Source organism: Sminthopsis crassicaudata, chromosome 6, assembly GCF_048593235.1.
Source record: "Sminthopsis crassicaudata isolate SCR6 chromosome 6, ASM4859323v1, whole genome shotgun sequence".
In the NCBI taxonomy this organism is placed as follows: Eukaryota; Metazoa; Chordata; class Mammalia; order Dasyuromorphia; family Dasyuridae; genus Sminthopsis; species Sminthopsis crassicaudata.
In genome coordinates, this window is record NC_133622.1 from 31,895,361 (window position 1) to 31,913,869 (window position 18,509).

The 18,509-nt window shown below is 39.8% G+C and overlaps 1 protein-coding gene across 1 annotated transcript in view; it reads left to right on the forward strand.

Moving 5' to 3' along the window:
- The first annotated feature begins 1,085 nt into the window (after positions 1-1,085).
- The window catches only part of SLC30A9 (solute carrier family 30 member 9), a 66,556-nt gene continuing 49,132 nt past the window's right edge, over positions 1,086-18,509 (forward strand). Inside the window, 2 exon segments of the mRNA XM_074274514.1 lie at positions 1,086-1,343; positions 6,458-6,640. Of these exon segments, the coding sequence (XP_074130615.1) occupies positions 1,232-1,343; positions 6,458-6,640 (295 nt within the window). The 5' untranslated portion in view covers positions 1,086-1,231.

Below are 18,509 nucleotides of genomic sequence, written 5' to 3' on the forward strand. Positions count from 1 at the left end.
CTTCCTCCAGGGTCTGCTCTCTCTCCTTCATTTTAGCCCCAAACTTCACCTTCAACACCAGAGGTGCTGGTGCTTTTCTTCTCTCCTTATTCTCCTCCTCCTCCTCTCAGTACAAACCCCACCTTCTATAGCAAAGCTGCTGCGCCTTTTCTTCTCCTCCCCTTCTTTTTCCCCTCTCCTTCCCCTTCCCCACCTTCTACACCAGAGCCGCTTTTCTTCTCCTGTGTCTCAAACTCCACTTTCTACATCAGAGCTATTTTTCTTCTTCTCTTCCTCCTCCTCCAAGTTCTTTATTTTTCCAAATACGTGCAGAGAAATTTCGACATTCACCTTCGCAAAACCTTATATTCCAAATTTTTCGTTCCAATTTTTTTCTCCCTCCCTTCCCCCTCCCCTAAAACAGCAAATAATCCCACATCGGTTAAACCATCACACATAACTAACTTCTCAAACAGGGGAGGGTCTCCACACCGTGTTGGGGTCCCCCAAATTTGGAAACACTAAAAGGTATCAAATACTGCGCCAAGATTTAATTCTTTACGTAAGAATAGACAAGCACATCTGCCTCAGAATGCACACTTGCCTTTCTCTTTACTAAATGGTAAAATTATATGTCTGCCAAAGAATTGTTTTTAAATAAATTCTTTGTTCTTTAAAAATAAATATACTTTTAATTATTTATTCTTAAAAATGAATTTCTGTATGATTTACTATCAGGGCTCCATTTCTAAGTCCATGGGGGAGGGCATAAATTGCTCGGGTGAAAAAGGGTCCCGAGCGGAAAGTTGAGGAAGCCCCGCCCCACATGCGCCTGCCTCTTAGCTCGAGCATTCCCTCTGCTCATTACACGATTTGAAGACTATAATCTGAGAAAGAGTTCCACACAAAAAGGGTCCAGCAGCCGGGTTGGTCAGCCGTCCCCGCCTCCCTCCCGCCCAAAAAAAATCTACAAAACACGCGCTAGCCCGCCCTCTCCAAGTAAGGAGGCGGGCGCAGGAGCATCGCGTGACACGCACGTTCCCTGTCACTTCCGCCGCCGATTCCCGGCCCTCAAATATGCTTCCGGGTTGAGAAGGTCGCCCGCGGCGGCGCCGGCGTCGCTCTCCGCTGGTGCCCGGTCTATGGAGCCAGTAGGAGCCGGCGGCGGCAGCGGCAGCGGCAGCGGGAGCGGGAGCCGTGGCGGCGCGGAGGCAGGAGGCGGAGCCCGCGTTGGGGCCTTTGCCCCGGCAGGATGCTACCCGGTTTGGCCGCCGTCCTCGCTCACAGACGCGGCTGGTCGTGCCTGGCCCGGCTCCCTCTGAGGTGCCGGGCGGCGCCCAGCGGCGCTTGCGGCCCGGCCCAGGGTGAGTGGCCCGGCCCGGCTCGGCCCCGCCGGGGTGAGGCCGGAGAGACGGGCTTCCTCCCCCCACGTCCCCCTTTTGCCCCCTAGGCCGCGGGGCTTCTCCGCGCTGCCCACGCCATAATCGAGCTCGCGCGTCACTGCTCGCTTCCCGTGGCCGCAGCCGGCCCGGTCTGCCTCGGCGTGCGCCTCGGCACGTAGCAGAGCGACCCCTCGCCCCCTCCCCTTTTCTTCCCCGAACCTTCGGGAAATGACTCGAAATTAGAACGGACTCGGTCGCCCAGTCCTTAAAAGTGACCAGAGCCCCAGACTTGCCCTCCCCACTGCTTTCCGTGCCCCCGGTCGGCGGGGAGCCCCAGCTTAGGGCCGGCCCCCTCCCCCTGGGGCGGAGTCTCGCAGTACGAAGCACTGGGTAGTCTGCCTCTGACCGGGGAGATGGCGGGATGCGGTCTCCACACACTTTGGCTTTTCTTGGGGGGCGGGGGGACCCTGTTGGGTGGTTAGAGAAAAACAGCCCCGCTTAGAGCCGTCTGGAAATGAGGTGTTTACTGAGGGAGAGTGGCGGGGCTGCCCCCATCTACTCTAATGGACAGTTCCTACCGGCCAAGCGCATTTAAATCTTAACCGGAGGAGCCAGTCTTAGTGGGAAAACAATTAAATTTTGTGAGTTTCTGACATTGGTTGTTAGAGGATTTTGATTTCCATGGCTTTCTCCCTCCAAGGGAGGCAATCAGTCTGATACGATACAGTCATATTAAACATTCCCATGTTAGTCATATTGTGAAAGGAGAATCGGCATCAAGGGGATAAACTACGAAAGAAAGAAAAAGCCAGCAAAAATGAAAAAAGTACAGTGGCGAATAATTCCAGTTTTTGGAGAGGTATTGAATTATGGGGCAAAATCAGGAATCCTTGATGGATCTTAGCAAGATCTGAACATTTGTTAGTATCAATTTAAAAAATGAGTAACCATTTATGAACGCTAGTTACAAATGAAACGTCAAAGTGTTGATAAAAGGCAACTTTTTATTTAACTTATTTACCTAAATAAACTTAAAAAAAATAACTTTAAAAACCTCGAATTTAATTTCTTAGGCTCCTATGAGATTAGAAAGAATGGCTAAAAAATCTATGAAAGAAAAGTGATTTTAAAAAGTCTAACGTGAAATTTGATTATTTGTCAGGGAACTTGAAGTTTGGTGAAAACTTTAAAGTGCTTTGGAATGCTTATTAAAATAGTTCGGATAATGTCAAAGTATCTTATAAGTACCTTAAAAATTAAACAATTTTTAAACAGTATCCGAGTAATGCAAAAATATAAACAATTCAGATGGAAATGGGGCATTCATATTTTATTGCCATTTTTGTATTATCCCTTCAGATTAAGATTGGACCTTTTGCTAGCATACATAAATGTTTATGCTCTTGCATAGGCCTACATTCAACCAAAAATCCATTAAAGAGAGAAAAGAACAAAATTTTCCAAAATTTTATAAATTATTTTATAGAATTAACATTCTAAACTTTTGTGTTAGAATTCCATGTTACTTCCAACTTTTGACAATTTGTGCTGATTCTTGGGGGAAGGGAGAGTGCTCTAACCTGGAATTGGTATTTTAAAGATGGTTTCATTTGTATTTGGAGATGAGCAAGTCTGACTTTGCGGGAAAACACTTCAGTTGAAATGCTAAAGGATTCTGAAGACTTGCCTCAGCAAGCAGTAAGATAGAACTATTTCAATATAATTAGTTTCTTTTGCAATATTTATTTTATTCATTTAAAACCATTCTGAGAAGGGGACCTTAGCCTTTATTAATCTGCCAAAGTGATGGATCCATGATACAAAAAAGGTTAAGAACCTCTGGCTTCAAGATACTGGGTGAGCTTCAGGCTCTAGTAGAAGTGTTTAAAGGCAAAAAAGAGAGGGGGTAACATTGGATTTTGTCAGTTATTTTTGATTATGTTAAAACATGAAAGTGATAAGTAATTGAGTTAAGTGTAATTTAATTCAATGTTGGTAATTTAACACTTAATATATAGTGATTAGGAATATCCAAACTACTGGATAATTAAATTCTTGAGAAAGTCAAACCAAGATACCTTCTCTCTATCTGTAGAGCAGGAAGTAGTTAGGAAAACAAACCTTGGGCCTGTAGGTTAGTCTCTGGTGGAAGGAAAAGAGTATCCTGATCATCTGAAAACATCCAGTGTTTGATGCTGGCGAGAAGCTTGGCAGAGAAATAGACCAAAGACCAGAGAGAAAAGGCAGCCAGTAGGGTTTAGCAGCAGTCAGCCTTGACAGCTGGGGGGCAGGGGGGGGGGGGGGGGGAGGCTGGAGTCTGGTGACTGAGGGAGCTGAAGTAGCCATTCCGAGGCCTGCTGGGGCCTCCCTGAAGGCCCAGGAGCTGTGGCAGGGAGCACTAGGACAGTGTCGCCCTTGGATGGGAATCAGGTAGGCAGAGTGCTTTGTTAACCAGAAAGCTTTTTTTGTTATTTTTTTCTGGGCACTTGTAGAATTCATAAGGAAGCAGTGTTTTATCTACTTGCCTGCCACTATTGATGGAATCTATAGATCATGTATTACTTAGTATGAAATGCCGTAGAAGAGGGCAAATGAAAAAGTTGTTGCATCTTTGTGTAGTATACACTTTTAATCTTGATATTAAAGATGCCATTTTAAATTTTGCTTCTGCTTAGAATTCTTTTTGAAGAAATATTAGACACACTTTGTAAAAAAAAAAAAAAATTGTGGCCTATCATTTTCCAAAGAAGAATTATTTAGAAGTGTTTAAAATCTCTTCAAAATACCCTAGCACAGATTCTCGAAATGGTGAGAGGAATATTTTTCCTTTCATAGCTCATGAACCAACCGTGAGACCATGTGAATGTGAACAAAGGCTGAACTGTCTGTTCTCTCTTCCTCTATAAGCCCGGGGACCCCCTCCCCTCCCACTTTTTCCAACAGCCAGACACTAAGTACTTGGTAAATACTTGTTGAATTATGTTGACCTGGTGGTGCTCAGAATCCCTGGGTTATAGAGATACTATAGATAATTTTTTTTGAAAGGTGCTAAACTGCCAAAAGAAAGTAAAAAAAAAATAATGAAAAAGTTGATTTTCTGAGATTAAGAAAACGATCTTTAAAGTTGAAGTTTTAAGTCATTTATTTGGCAGAATGTTATGTGATACTGCTAAGGAAATTCTACTCCAGTTCATCTTTGTGAGTAGGGGCCAGATAAAGCCTGTTGATATGAAGGCTCTTAAAAAATTTGGGAGATTGATTAACAAGCGTGTTTTTCTCTCTTTTCCACCCCAGTTGAAAAAAAGAAAAACCCTCATAATAAGTTGGCAATATCCAAAAATGTTTTGTTTCATTCTGTTTATATTTCATCTGTTAGCTCTTTGTCAAAAGGTGGGCTGTCAGAAGCATACTTCATCATTGGTTAGGGACTCTGATTAAAACAAGCTACAAAGTAGCTGCCATAATTAGTAATCATTCAATTTAATGTCCTGTACCTTACACATCTGTAGCTATATTCACTAATATGTCATAACTGAAGTTTATAATAATTGAATCATTAAAGAAAATTCATTATATTTTTATGTTTATGAAGGTAGGTAAGTGTATTTTAGAAAGACTTCCACAAAACTGTTTTTAAAGTGTTGGCATTTAGTGTCAAATCTCACTTATTTGGAAAATTCTTATTGACTTTATTTCTAGTTATAGAATAATACTTTTGGAGCGTAAAGTTGAGTGACTTCTATACGGTGGACATTGGTAGGGAAGAGTCCTGAGGGACTCTTGAGTGTGCATAATAATGATGGAGAGATGATACAATAATGATGGAATTTTAAATATTTAAGATGGAAGAAGGGTAAGTGAAAAGAGCATGACCCACTTTTTTTCCCCCTGAGCTTCAAGGGATGAGCAAAGAAATTTGCTCTTTCCCATTTTTAAGAGGAAGAGGAATAGGGACCAGAAAAGGAGACATAGTTTGACCTGGACAAGACTGATAGGTAACTTTAGTTTTCCAGTCTAATCTAAATATCTTGTGCTTGTACTTTAATTTTTTTTCTCAATAGTAATTTTTTCCCCCAAATACCGTAGTTTTCAGCATTCATTTTTTTGTAAGACTTTGTGTACCAAATTTTCCTCCCTCCTTTTAACCTTCCCTCTCCTCAAGACAGCAAGCAACCTGAGATAGGTTAAACATATGCAGTCCTTTTGAACATATTTCTATATTTGTGATGTGCAAGAAAAATCAGACCAAAAGGAAAAAACCATGAGAAAGAAAAAACCAGGTGAAAATACTATGCTTTGATCCACATTCAGTCTCCTTGGTTCTTGCTGCATGTGAATGGCATTTTCTATCTCAAGTCTATTGAAATTGCCTTAAATCACCACATTGTTGAGAAGAGCCAAGTCCATCACAGTTGCAGCACATAATCTTGCTGTTATTGTGTGTCTTATATGCTATAATTAAAGACTGCGAGAATTGTAGGCAGAATTGGAAAGAGGTAAAGCTCTTCCTCCTCTCCCACCTAGCTTCCCTCTGTCCTCATAAAGCCACCCAATCAAGTGCTTCCTATTTAAGTCTCAACTTCTGCCAGCTGAAACCCCTTATCCCAGCTATGTGTTGATTTAATCTGCTAATTAAAACAAAATTGACCCAAATATATGAATGGCTGACATTAACTCTCCTTTTTTTTTTGCTTCTTCAAAGAAGACCTTATCTCTACTTGATAATTTTTTTTTTGAGGGAGAAGTATTTTTGACCTGGGTGTCTTCTAGTATGCTTTGCATACCTTTATATCTATATCTATATCTATATGTAGGTATAGATATAGATATTTGTATACCTTTTCCTCTATATTTCCAAGTAATCCACCTAAAACATTAAACAACGGTAATAATTTGTGGGTAAAGAGCAAACATTTCTGGTCTTGGTACATAGAAATTGTATGTTCATCTGTGAATGTGTTAGGAAATTCTCTTGTCTTTATATCCTATGAATTTGTAAAAAGGTCTTGTTATCCTAAATATAAATATAACTAATTATTCTGGTCCCCTAAAGTTTAAAATTGATTTTTTTTTTTTTTTTTTTTTTTTTTTTTAAGGATGGCAGAGCTTAGTGACACTTGGGAGTTTCTCAAGCATTTTACCATGCAGTCATCTACAAATTTACTCACTGAGTCAAGTAAGAACTTCTTCTACAAATACTCAGAAAGAAGGAATGGACATGCAAAATGTCCAGTTACCAACACCTTCAGTAAAACAAATATCCACTCCTGAAGAAACAGGTACATATTTTCCTCCTTTTTTTTAATTCTGAAAATTGTTATAAAACTGTCTCTAAACAAGTCTTATATATATCTTATATATATATATATATATATATATATATATATATTTTTTTTTTTTTTTTTGTGGTGGAATTGCTAAATTGTTATGTAAAATTATAGATGGTGGGGTTTGAAACTTATTTTATTATACAGATAGTATAGAGTTGAGCCACTTCCTGTATTATTTTGAAAAATAAAAAATATGAATGTTTGCAGTTTTTCATTGTGTAATTAAAATGATTATTGGAATAACATACTACTGGTAATATTAGACAATTGGCTATGAAAATCAACTTTTCATCACTATTCTTTGATTAATTTGTAATTTTTGATTTTGATAATTTTGGTAAATTTTGAATTAGAAGTATTATTTCCTTTAATATTATTTCTGTTTAGAGAGAATGACTGTTACATGAGTGGCTAACTATTAAGTCTGAGCATACATGGAAATTATTTACTGATGGTCCGGAAAGGATGAGTATATTTCTCTCAACCCACCCTAGATACCAAGAAACAAATCCCCTAGTTGGGTAGAGTAGAAGCAGAATGAATTTGCTAGGGCTGGTCCTCAAGAAGAGGATCAGTTACGGGGAAGAAAAGACCTAAGATCATGTGACATTTTAAAACTCCAGGAGACCTTAGATATATTGCCTAGTACAACTCCCCTCTTTTGCAGATGAATTGACTCTGTTCTGAGAGACTTGGGTGTTTTGTGAAGATTATACAACCAGGGTAAGAGACCCTTAAACCAGTGTCTCCTGATTCCTAATTTCTGGTCCTTTGCATTCTGACTTATACCTTAGGTAACAAGAGAGTCCAGTTGGGTAGTATAGTGGAAAAAGTGTTGGGCTAGGATTTAATTGAAATTCATGTTAAAATGTTGAGTAATTAATTACTTGAGGATGTTTTAGAGGGGATTTTTAATGAGGTAAAATTTGGAAGATGGTCCTTTTGATGCTTTCTAACTTCAAGATTGTATGATTCTGAATTTAGAAGGTTCACATCCTGGCTATGTCATCTGTGACTCCCTGGGTCTGTTACTTCACATCTTTGGGCTTTAGTTCCCTTCTTTATGAAACAAAGCAATTAGACAAGAGAATTTCTCTTAAATACACACACACACACATACACACACTCTCTCTCTCTCTCTCTCTCTCTCTCTCTCACCATGTACAAAAATTCGGAGCCCTTTGCCTCTATTAGGAGGTGAGTAACAGATTTTGTCATTAGTCCTCTGGAGTGCTCCAAAGTTGAGGTGGTTCACCAACTAAAATATTGGGCCTGTGTGAGGAAGGATGGGGTTTAAATCCTACTACAGATAATTTCTCTTTGTCTCAGAGTTGATTCAGTTTTGTAAAATGTGGATAATAGCATCTATCTTCCACAGTTGTGAGGATCAAGTGATCTATCTCACAGTGCCAGGAACATAGTAGAGGATATATAATACTGTTCTGTTGTCATTGTATAACTTATCTCCTGACTCTTGCTTATTTGTGTATCACTTCATATAAATCCTCCTAGATTTTACTGAAACAATCCCTTTCATTTCTTATAGTACAATAGTATTCCATCATATTTATATAGCCTATTCAGCTATTCCCCAGTTTATGGTAATCCCCTCAGATTCTCATTCTTTGCCATCTCAAAAAGAGGCATACCTACTTTTGTGCATTCTTAGTTAATTTTGTTTTGTTTTAGAATACTTTTTACCTTTCACCATCACTCTCTTTGTTTTCTGTTTTCCTTTGTAGTTTTCTCTTGAAATATATAAATACATATACATATATAAATGTATATCTGCCTATGAAGCGCACACATATTTACCAAGTTCTATGCCTTCTTCTGGCTTTTGACTAGTTTATATGAGAGCTTATGAGGTTCAGGGGTCAGCTGCTGCCCCCTTGTTTATATAGAATTCTACTTGTGCAGCCTGATTCTGATAGAGCATTTCCCTCATTCCTTGCCTCCCTCCCCACAGTCTATTGCTTTTCTCTCCTTTTCCATTCTTCTCTTAAGATCAAGACCTAGCCCACTATCCCAGGCCTTATCTAATTGGACTCCCTCAGATGGGTTGATGATAGCGGGGCTCAGAGTGGACACATGTGCCATTTCTCCGTGGGGTGAGGGGGTGTATTAGAATGGAGGCACTAACTACTCTGCTGGAACACCACAGAACTCTGCTTTCTAGATCTGTTTGGAGAAGGGTCTTTGTGGGGGTTAGTTTGGGAAGGGGCCTTCAGGGCAGACCATGCTCCTAGGCTCCTTTCTCCTCTGGGACTCGTTGCGTCCATTGGGCTGCTGTTTCATGAGTGGCCTCCTGAAGTCCTGACATGGTGCCCCGGGCCCTGGGGAGGTGGGGGAGGGGTGGAGGAGCTGCTTCTGCTGTGGGATTCTGGAGAGCTGCTACTCGGAAACCTGGGAGGCCATTAAATGAGTGCCACCCTTGAAACCTCGCTGCTAGTCGAGAAAGGGAGAAATGGGGAGCTTGTGGGGAAAGGGGGAGGGCTGCGGCCTAAGGTGATGATCTGCCTTCTGTCCTCCCATTGGTTGGCAGTATCCATTGGTGAAAGGATGCCTCAGCATATGTCAGGTTTTGAGACAGTCTGGGTCCCCTGGGCTTTGGGGCCAGTCTTATTACCTGAGTTCTCTCTCCCTTTATTGAGAGCCTTCCCGTTACCAAGGTCTTGGCTTTAGTCAGAAAGTTAGTAGAAGAGAGAGGATTCTGGGAAGACACCAGAATGCGCAGATAATTCTAACTCCTGATTTCCCTCACACACAAGACAAAAGTGGGCCTCAAGGTGAACGTAGAACAGTTAAAAACCAAGTAGAGAAGAACTAAGGAGACTGAAGGTAAATCAACACATTCCCTGTTCGTTCCTTTTTTCTCTCTCCCATGGTTTTTCTCTTTTGCTCTGATTTTTCTCTCCTAAAATGATTCACAAAGCAATGAGTATTAAAAATAAACTTACTAAAAAAAAAAAAAAAAAAAAGCAAACTAGAAATTGGGCCCTGTGTTTTGGCCTCTGTGAAGCATGACCATCTCCAGGTCAGTTCAATCTGGGAACCCTGAGGCTAATGGGGAGAGGTGGCCTTGGCCCCAGCCACGGGATCTTCCACTTCTAGTCAGGGTGGGGAATTAGACGTCTGTGTTGGGGAAGATTGAGGGAACCCCTGCTGATAAGGGACTTTGGGTCCAGCTGGGCTGCCGAGATGTTCCGGGGGAGAAGGAATCAGCATGTGCCCAGTGAGTGAAGAAGCAGGGAGGAGCTACTTGCTGTGGGCACTTAGAGAGGGCAGAGTTCTTGGTTTGGGATTCTGTCCTCCTGCCCCAGGACTAGAAGTGGTCATACCAACAATCTGCTACAAAATGAGCAGGAAAAGGAGAAAGAACCAACTACAGAAAGTTATTTTGGGGATAGAGAAGGTCGAGGTTCATCTTCAGAGGAGGGTCCTGAAATGGGGGAAAAAAAAAAAAAAAGCCTTTCCTGCCCTAAAGAGTTCTTTAAATAGTCACCTGCTCAACAAGTATTCATAGAACTTAAAAAAGATTTTAAAAGTGAAAGATTGAGGAAAAACTTAAAAATCAAATAATCCAAGGTAAATAAGATTATGTAGAGAAAATCAACCAATTAGAAAAGGGAGATCCATAATTCTCCCCCCCCACCCCCCAGGCTGGGGTTAAGTGACTTGCCCAGGGTCACACAGTTAGGAAGTGTTAAGTGTCTGAGACTAGATTTGAACTCGGGTCCTCCTGAATTCAAGTCTGGTGCTCTATTCACTGTGCCACCTAGCTGCCCTTGAGATCCATAATTTTAAGGAAGAAAAGGGCTCCTTGAAAACTAGATTTGGGTAAGGGGAAGCTAACAAAATATAAAGAATGAAAAAAAATGGAAGAGGATAAGAGACATCTCATAAGAAAAACAATAGAGCTGGAGAACAGATCGAGAAGAGAAAACTTAAGAATAATTGGACTACCTGAAAGCTGCAACTATAAAAAGAATGTTGATATAATGAAACAAGAAATAATAAAAGAAATCTGTCCTGAAGTGTTTGAGCAAGAGAGGAAAACAGAAAAAGAAAAACTTATCAGTCACCATCTGAAAGAGATCGAGTAAGGAAATCACACATCATAGCTAAATTCTCAAACCTCCAGATTAAGGAGAGAATATTGTGAGCAACAGGAAAAAAGCAATTTAAATACAACTGAGCCATAATTAGAATCACGCAAGATCTGGGCTACATTAAAAGACTGCAGGTCTCAGAACACTGTATACCAAAGAACAAGAGAACTAGGATTGCAACTGAAAATATAACCAGCAAAATTAGACATAATCCTGAGTGGAAAAAAATGACATCCAATGAATTATCAGACTTTTAGGATTTTGTTGCAAAGAGACCTGAACCTTCTGTGTGACATATAAGATGCAAGAGAAATATCAGGTAAACATCAAAGATTAATTTCAAGGGACTCAATAAACTGAATAACTTTATACTTTGTACGTGGAAATGTAAGTATGTCTAGATTGTCATTGGTAAAGAGAGTGAAGCTTAAGTAGGCTGTGATTTTTGTGAAACAAAAGTATGCAGGAAAAAGTATAAAGAGTACGTTTTATAATTCTCAGATGAAGAAATTGAAACTATATCTACTCATATGAAAGAGTGTTCCAAATCACTATTGATCAGAGAAATGCAAATTAAGACAACTCTGAGATACCACTACACACCTGTCAGATTGGCTAAGATGACAGGAACAAATAATGATGAATGTTGGAGGGATGTGGGAAAACTGGGACACTGATGCATTGTTGGTGGAGTTGTGAAAGAATCCAGCCATTCTGGAGAGCAATTTGGAACTATAACCAAAAAGTTATCAAACTGTGCATACCCTTTGACCCAGCAGTACTACTACTGGGCTTATATCCCAAAGAAATACTAAAGAGCCAAAATGTTTGTGGCAGCTCTTTTTGTTGTAGCTAGAAACTGGAAGATGAATGGATGTCCATCAGTTGGAGAATGGTTGGTAAATTATGGTATATGAAGGTTATGGAATATTATTGCTCTGTAAGAAATGACCAGCAGGAGGAATACAGAGAGGCCTGGAGAGACTTACATCAACTGATGCTGAGTGAAATGAGCAGAACCAGAAGATCGCTGTACACAGTGTACAACAACACTGTATGAGAATATATTCTGATGGAAGTGTAAATCTTCAACATAAAGAAGAGCCAACTCACTTCCAGTTGATCAATGATGGACAGAGGTAGCTACACTCAGAGAAGAAACACTGGGAAGTGAATGTAAATTGTTAGCACTACTGTCTGTCTACCCAGGTTACATGTACCTTCGGAATCTAATGCTTATTGTGCAACAAGAAAATGGTATTTACACACATGTATTGTATCTAGGTTATATTGTAACACATGTAAAATGTATGGGATTGCCTGTCATCGGGGGAAGGGAGTAGAGGGAGGGGGTGATAATTTGGAAAAATGAATACAAGGGATAATATTATAAAAAATATATATATAATAAAAAAAATTAAAAAAAAAAAGTATGTTTTATGAATGAGTTACAAGAGCAAGAACCGACACAAAAGAATTGGATGAGGGAGGAAGGCTGGGGGTTCTGGAATGCTATTCACATCGGGAATGGCTTAAAGTGGGAACATTACATCCCTTAAAGAGGGAACATAACTAGGAGGGCATATAAAAGTCTTCTGAATTTATTAAGAAAAAAGAAGGGGGAAGGAATAGGGTAAGATGAGATTTTGAAAGCTATGTAGAGTAATGGGAATTTACATTCCTATTGTATGGGAGGGGAGAGGGAGAGGAAAGGGAATAGGTTAAGTGATACCAAGACTAGGTAGAGAGTAGAAGTAAAGTAGAAGAATCAGCAGAGAGAGGAAGAGAGATACAAACATCATCCTAATGATCAGGAATAGAATTTAGTAGAAACTGTTAGGAGTCCAATCATTGACCTCAAAGTTAAAATTAAAGTAGATTCAATCAAAAGAGAAACTATACTGTCAGCCATATTGTATTATTTTAGATTATTTAAAATAACTAGATAGTGTAAGGTGTAAGGTGGGAATATTGCTGTGGTGTAGGAAATGAGTTTAGAAAACTTGAAAAGATTTGGACTTGTGAAGGAAGTCACGGGAGACACAGGACAGGCAGTTAAGTACAGTTTTACATTGATGTATATAAATGTATATGTGTGCATATGTGTATATATCCATGTGTATTACGTGTGTGTAAATATATCTGTGCTTAACTGTAGCCTGACTGGGGAAGGTGGGAGGGAGAAAAGGGAAAAGAAGAACAAAGTAAAAAATGCACAGCAGAGAACAAAAGAAAACTACAAGGAAGCAAAGAAAAGCTGAACAACCCTGTATGCAGTGTAATTTTTATCACATAAGCTTTTTTGAAATGGCAGTTTATTGTTTCATATTTTGAATCTTCATGTTCTGGGCACAGGACTCCCCCCCCCCCTTTTTTTCCCCCTATTTTGTATTTAAATTTAAAATAGGCACTTTAAAAAAAAAAGTAGAATTGATTAGGAGGAAGTAAGAGCATGGGCTTCCTTCTACCACTGGCAGGGGAGGCTGCCTCACCCATCCATCTTCATCTTGTCTACAAAAGACAAGGAAGGCTTCTCTGCCTCCAAATCTCTCCCTCTCACTCTTCCAGTGAGACATCCCTAGTCAAGCAACCTTGTAATGTTAAAGGAAAGAGCCACTGATTACTTACTGTCTCTGAGCCTTTGAGGAGGAATATCTCCCTCTTTACTCTTTTATATATCTTTTCTTCAGGTCTGAACACAGGTACTTTTTTTTTTTTTTTTTAACTTTTTGGCAGCCTGGTTCCAGTTTACTTTTCTAATATTATTTTGTGTTACTTCCTTTAAAGTACCCAGTTGTGGTTGAATTGACTTCTTGTTCCCCAGATTCTTGATCTTTCATCTCTTTTAACTTTTACACAGGCTTTCTTGTGAACCTGGAGTACACTTTTTCCTCACCTTTGTCTTTTAGAATCCTTACTTCAAGGCTGAATTTAGTTGCTACCCCAGAATTCTTTTTTGCCCCCTACTTGTCTTTCCCTTCTCACACCCAGTAGATTGTAAACTGCTCATGGGAAAAGATGTGCTTTTGTTTTATCTATATACACCCAGCCCCTAGCACACAGTGCCATCTTTGTATGTAGCCAACACCTAATAATTCTTTTTTTTTTTTTTTTTTTTGATGTAAGGGCAGATTATAAGAAACTTCAACATAATCAGTAACATTTATTGAATGTTTGCTTTGTGGTTTGACTAGATTAGTATTAGTTTTGATTTATAAATTCTAGGAGAATGGGAGATGTGGTCTTATTATCAGATCCTCTCCCAGCAAAGTGCTTTCTTTCTTCCTCGCTCCCTTCTTTCCATCCTCGCTCCCTTCTTTCCTTCCTCCTTCCTTATCTTCCTTATTTTCCTCCCTCTTTCCCTCCCTCCCTCTCTCCCTTTCTTCTTTCCTTTTCCCTTACCTTTCTTTCTCCCTTTCCTTCTTCCTTTCTTTTCTTCCTCATGAACCTATGGGATCTGCTGAAATCTCTAAAGGGTGAGTGCAGAGAGAGAGAGAAGACAAGAGGGCCCTGGACATGAGCCTAGACTCATCCCTGTGCTAAGGGGTCAGGACATGGATCATGTCACCACCAAAGAGATTGGAGTGAGTGAGACTAAGGAGGGAAAATGTAAGAGCAGAATCCCCAAGGCTGGAGAGGCAGAGGTCAGAATCAGATGCTCTGTGGGTGGTTGGTGAGGCTGTGGTGGCCCCTGGAGCCCATCCTCTTCTGGATTTGTCAAGGAAAAGAAGGAAACAGACACAAGGAGAGGGATGGGCAGAGAGACAGCCCAGCTTCAGGCCCAGGCCGGCCTTGATAGGGTTTTCTCCAGGAGTTCAGACCTGGCTCTTGGCCTTCCTCTGTGCCCGACCCTACCGGTGTCCTTGACCCCCAGGACTGTTTCTCTCTTCTCTTTACCTCCATGGCACGCACCCTTGGTTGCACTCCAGCTCTGTGCTCCCCTTTCTACATACTCTCACCCTGACCCTGAGTCCCTTCACACCAATATCCCTCCTCTGACTTTCTTTCTCTCCCATGACCCTCCAGTTACTGCCTTCTCCCATGGAATCTTGCTTCCTCACCCCGCCATGGCTTCCACCTTGCCGGACCCAACCTGGGATTGAGCCTACCAGATGCTTTCTTTGTCCCTACTTCTATCTTAGAAGAAGTCACACACAAATATCCATTTCATTGGATCCATTGCAGTTTTGTGCTATTTGATCTCAACTGGTTCCTTAACTGGAGGTGGACGAGCTCCAGCACTAGCATAGTGTATGTGCTTAATAATTGCCAACTGTCTTATTAGGGCAGATTCTATCCTATTTCCAGCACAGACTTGTCAGATCTTTTTTTCTCTTCCATCCCTTTATACCTACTGCTCTTCTAGCCTCTCAGCAAAAGACTTTACATCCTATTTTACTGAAAAAAATATGCCAATTAATATGTGTTCCTTCTTCCTTACTCTACAGCTTAAATTTTCTTGACATAATCTGTCATTTTCTCCTCTTTTACCTTGATTGTTGGTGAGGAGATTGTCTTTTTTCTAATTCATGCTGAATCTTCCACTTGTATCCTCAGCCCTTCCTGTCTCCTTTGACTGTGAATCAGGGTTGTCATTGTGAACATTAATTTTTAAAACATTATTTTTGTAGATGAATGCCTTCAATTACATATACTTTACACAGAATGTAGGAGAGAGTGTCAGGAACTTTTCCTTTTGAAAGGACATTTTGAGCATTCATGCTTCTTTATTTTATTTTAAGAAAATTTTGCAAATAAAAATGCATTAGAGATAGATTAGGGATATATAATAAAGAGGAAAAACCCAGTGCATGAGATTTATTCTTTTGCTGATTTTTCTAATGGGAAAGTCATTTTCTTTGAAGTCCTTTTGAGAAATAGAAATCTTAAGGCACTAGGATAAGGTTGGAGCCAATCTTAAGGAGATTGATATATCCATTTTTATTTAAGATCTCTGAGGAAGATTTATATATTCTCTGAATAGCCTATGTTAGCAAATACCTTCTTTTGGCTTTTCTACATCTTTCCTGATTTAGCTTAATTAAATTTTTAATTTTTTCTACTGTAGGGATGGGAGAACTCCTTGTTTAGACAAGATATAAGGAAAATATTGGATTAGAGATGGAAAAGATGACAAATTAGAAATATGTCCTTTTTATTCTGTTTGCATAAGAATGGGACAAGCAAAACAACTTAGTGTAGTCTTATTAGACTGAAAAGGAAGAAATAAAATAAAATATGGAGAAGTGAGGGAAAAATGTGATTAACATTGGAAAGTGTAATACTATTATGAATACATATGATTGAAATGGTTAGTTTTCCATATTTTGAAACGAAACCTATGGATTTCCCTCCTCCCTTTTACTGAGATCAAAATACATGTTTACTTTCAAGTTGGTCTTAGTTTTTGCTGAAGTCTTGCTCAGATCAAATTAGGCCTTGTTAGACACAAGGTAGGGCAGCAAATGAATAATTGTTTGATTGAAAAATCATTTGTATAGTTAAGATTTTGAGAATATTTTGCTTTTGAATAATTCAAATCACATGGTAAAGTCAAGGAGCATCTCATTAAGAGACATAGACTTACTAGAAAATTTTTCAAGTTTTTTAGGAGCACTTAGATGATTTAAATTTCAATAAAATTAGTTTTAATTTTCCTAATGACAGCAGATGTGTGGCAAACATCCAGTGCCTCAGCATAAGACAAAATGTCTAGAGATATTCATGGATTAGAATGTCTAGTTAGTTATTGAAATCATAAGGATTTTATTCTGATGATGATGCAGTGTAAGTTTATTAAGGTGGTGTGCCGAATAAGTATTCATACATGCATTTGAGCTGTTTAATAGCATTTCTGGCTTGTGATTCAGAACACTCTATAATTAGTGACTACAACTTGACAGTTGGTAATGAGTAGAATATCTAGAAATATCAGCCTAAGAGAAACTCATTTTACGTGACTTGGTTGAATAACTTTGATTATTTTAGAAAGGAGGGGGCTTTGAAATTTACATCAGCATTCTTTAGTTATACATGATCTAAAAGAGAAGTTTGGGAAACATTAATAAGATTTTTTTCCCTTTAAGAAGCCAAATTATTTGAAAGAAGTATCATAAAAAACTGTAAATGTTCTGATGACATCTAAGTAGTAAAAACCAACATTTATGTAGCTCCTTAAAAGTTTTCAAAAATTTTTGTAGACAATTTCTTAATTTGAGATTCACAAGAACTCTGAGGAAGGTCATTTTGCATAGATGGAAACAGAGATACAGATAAGTGATTTGCTATAGTTAACTCTAGACTTTCTGACTCCCAAGTGCAGTACTCTGTCCACTACACCATGCTATCCTTAAGTAAAAATATGTCTTAATTGTTATATAACTAAATTGTAAAGCAGGGCATATTATTTAACTCAGTGTAAAATACCAGCAATGATCATATTTGCTTAGATATAATTGCTTGCATCTAAAGATACCATCATGTAAAATGACAAATCATTTAGGATATTGGTCTTGCTTTTCATGTTCCAAAAAGCTGTGTATAAAATAATATCTGTTGAACTCTTTTCCCATTGATTTTTCTTATTTTTTGAAATTTTCCATAAAAATGATCAATGGATCCATTTGTTATTATACATCTAGTATAATGGATCCCACAGAGCTTGATTGTTCAAATAAACAATCTTTCTACTAAAAATCTCTACTTAGATGCAGTTTCCAGGTTGGTTAAAAGCAGTTCAGGAAGATAAAAACCACAGGCAAGAATATTAAATTATTGAGAAAAGGAGACTTTCTGGAGTTTCAGGAACTCTCCATCAAAGTCTTAAAATCTGTTTTAGTATGCTTCTTCACTGGGATGTCCAAAGCTGGCCAACCTATAGTTCACTTAAACTGCCCTGGGTGTACCCGCTGCTTCCTGGGTCATGGCAGTCCTGGGTGATATGTTGGGGAGATGAGCTCTTACTCCTACCCGAGCCTGGCCAGGAACTCACAGCACTTGGGACAGAGGCACATAGCCTCTACAGCAGGCTAGGGAACCCTTCTTCCTGCCAGGGGCCATTTGGATATTTCGGACATCGTTCATGGCAGCGGGTGCTGCCTGTGGGGGCCTGAGAGAGGACAGAGGAAACCTTGAATGAAGGAAAACCTGGTTCACCACTGTCTCTGGTGCAAATCCTTGCAGTCCTAGGCAAACCTTTCTTGGAAAGGCCCACAGCCTCCCTTACCAGAGGTAGTGAGTAGGGGAGTGCATGGAGTGCCAAGGCCTGGGAGCAGTAGAGGCTGCCTCACGCTCTGTTACTGGGCACACCCTGAAACCCCTTGCCTTGGCTTTCTCATTGGTGAAGACTCCTAGAGTCTTTATGAGGATGAATGAGAGAATTGTGAAACATTCACACAATGCCCGGGGCAATGAGGACCAGGCCTGTGTGACCCCTGGCAAGGCTCTTTACCTTGTGTGTCTCGGTTTCCTCATCTGTAAAGTGAGTGGAAGAAGGGAATGGCCACCGGCTCTCACTGTCTCTGTCAAGAAAACTCTAGGTGGGATCAGATGTGAGTTAAATGATTCAACAAGAGTCCAGAGCCCACAGCAGATTTTGTACACATTGTTTGTAAACCCCCACTTCTGTCAGCGTCCAGGGCAAGGGATTCTCTGTGTAGGGCCTAGAAAAAAAATGACTCAGTGGATTAATCACATGGAACTTAAAT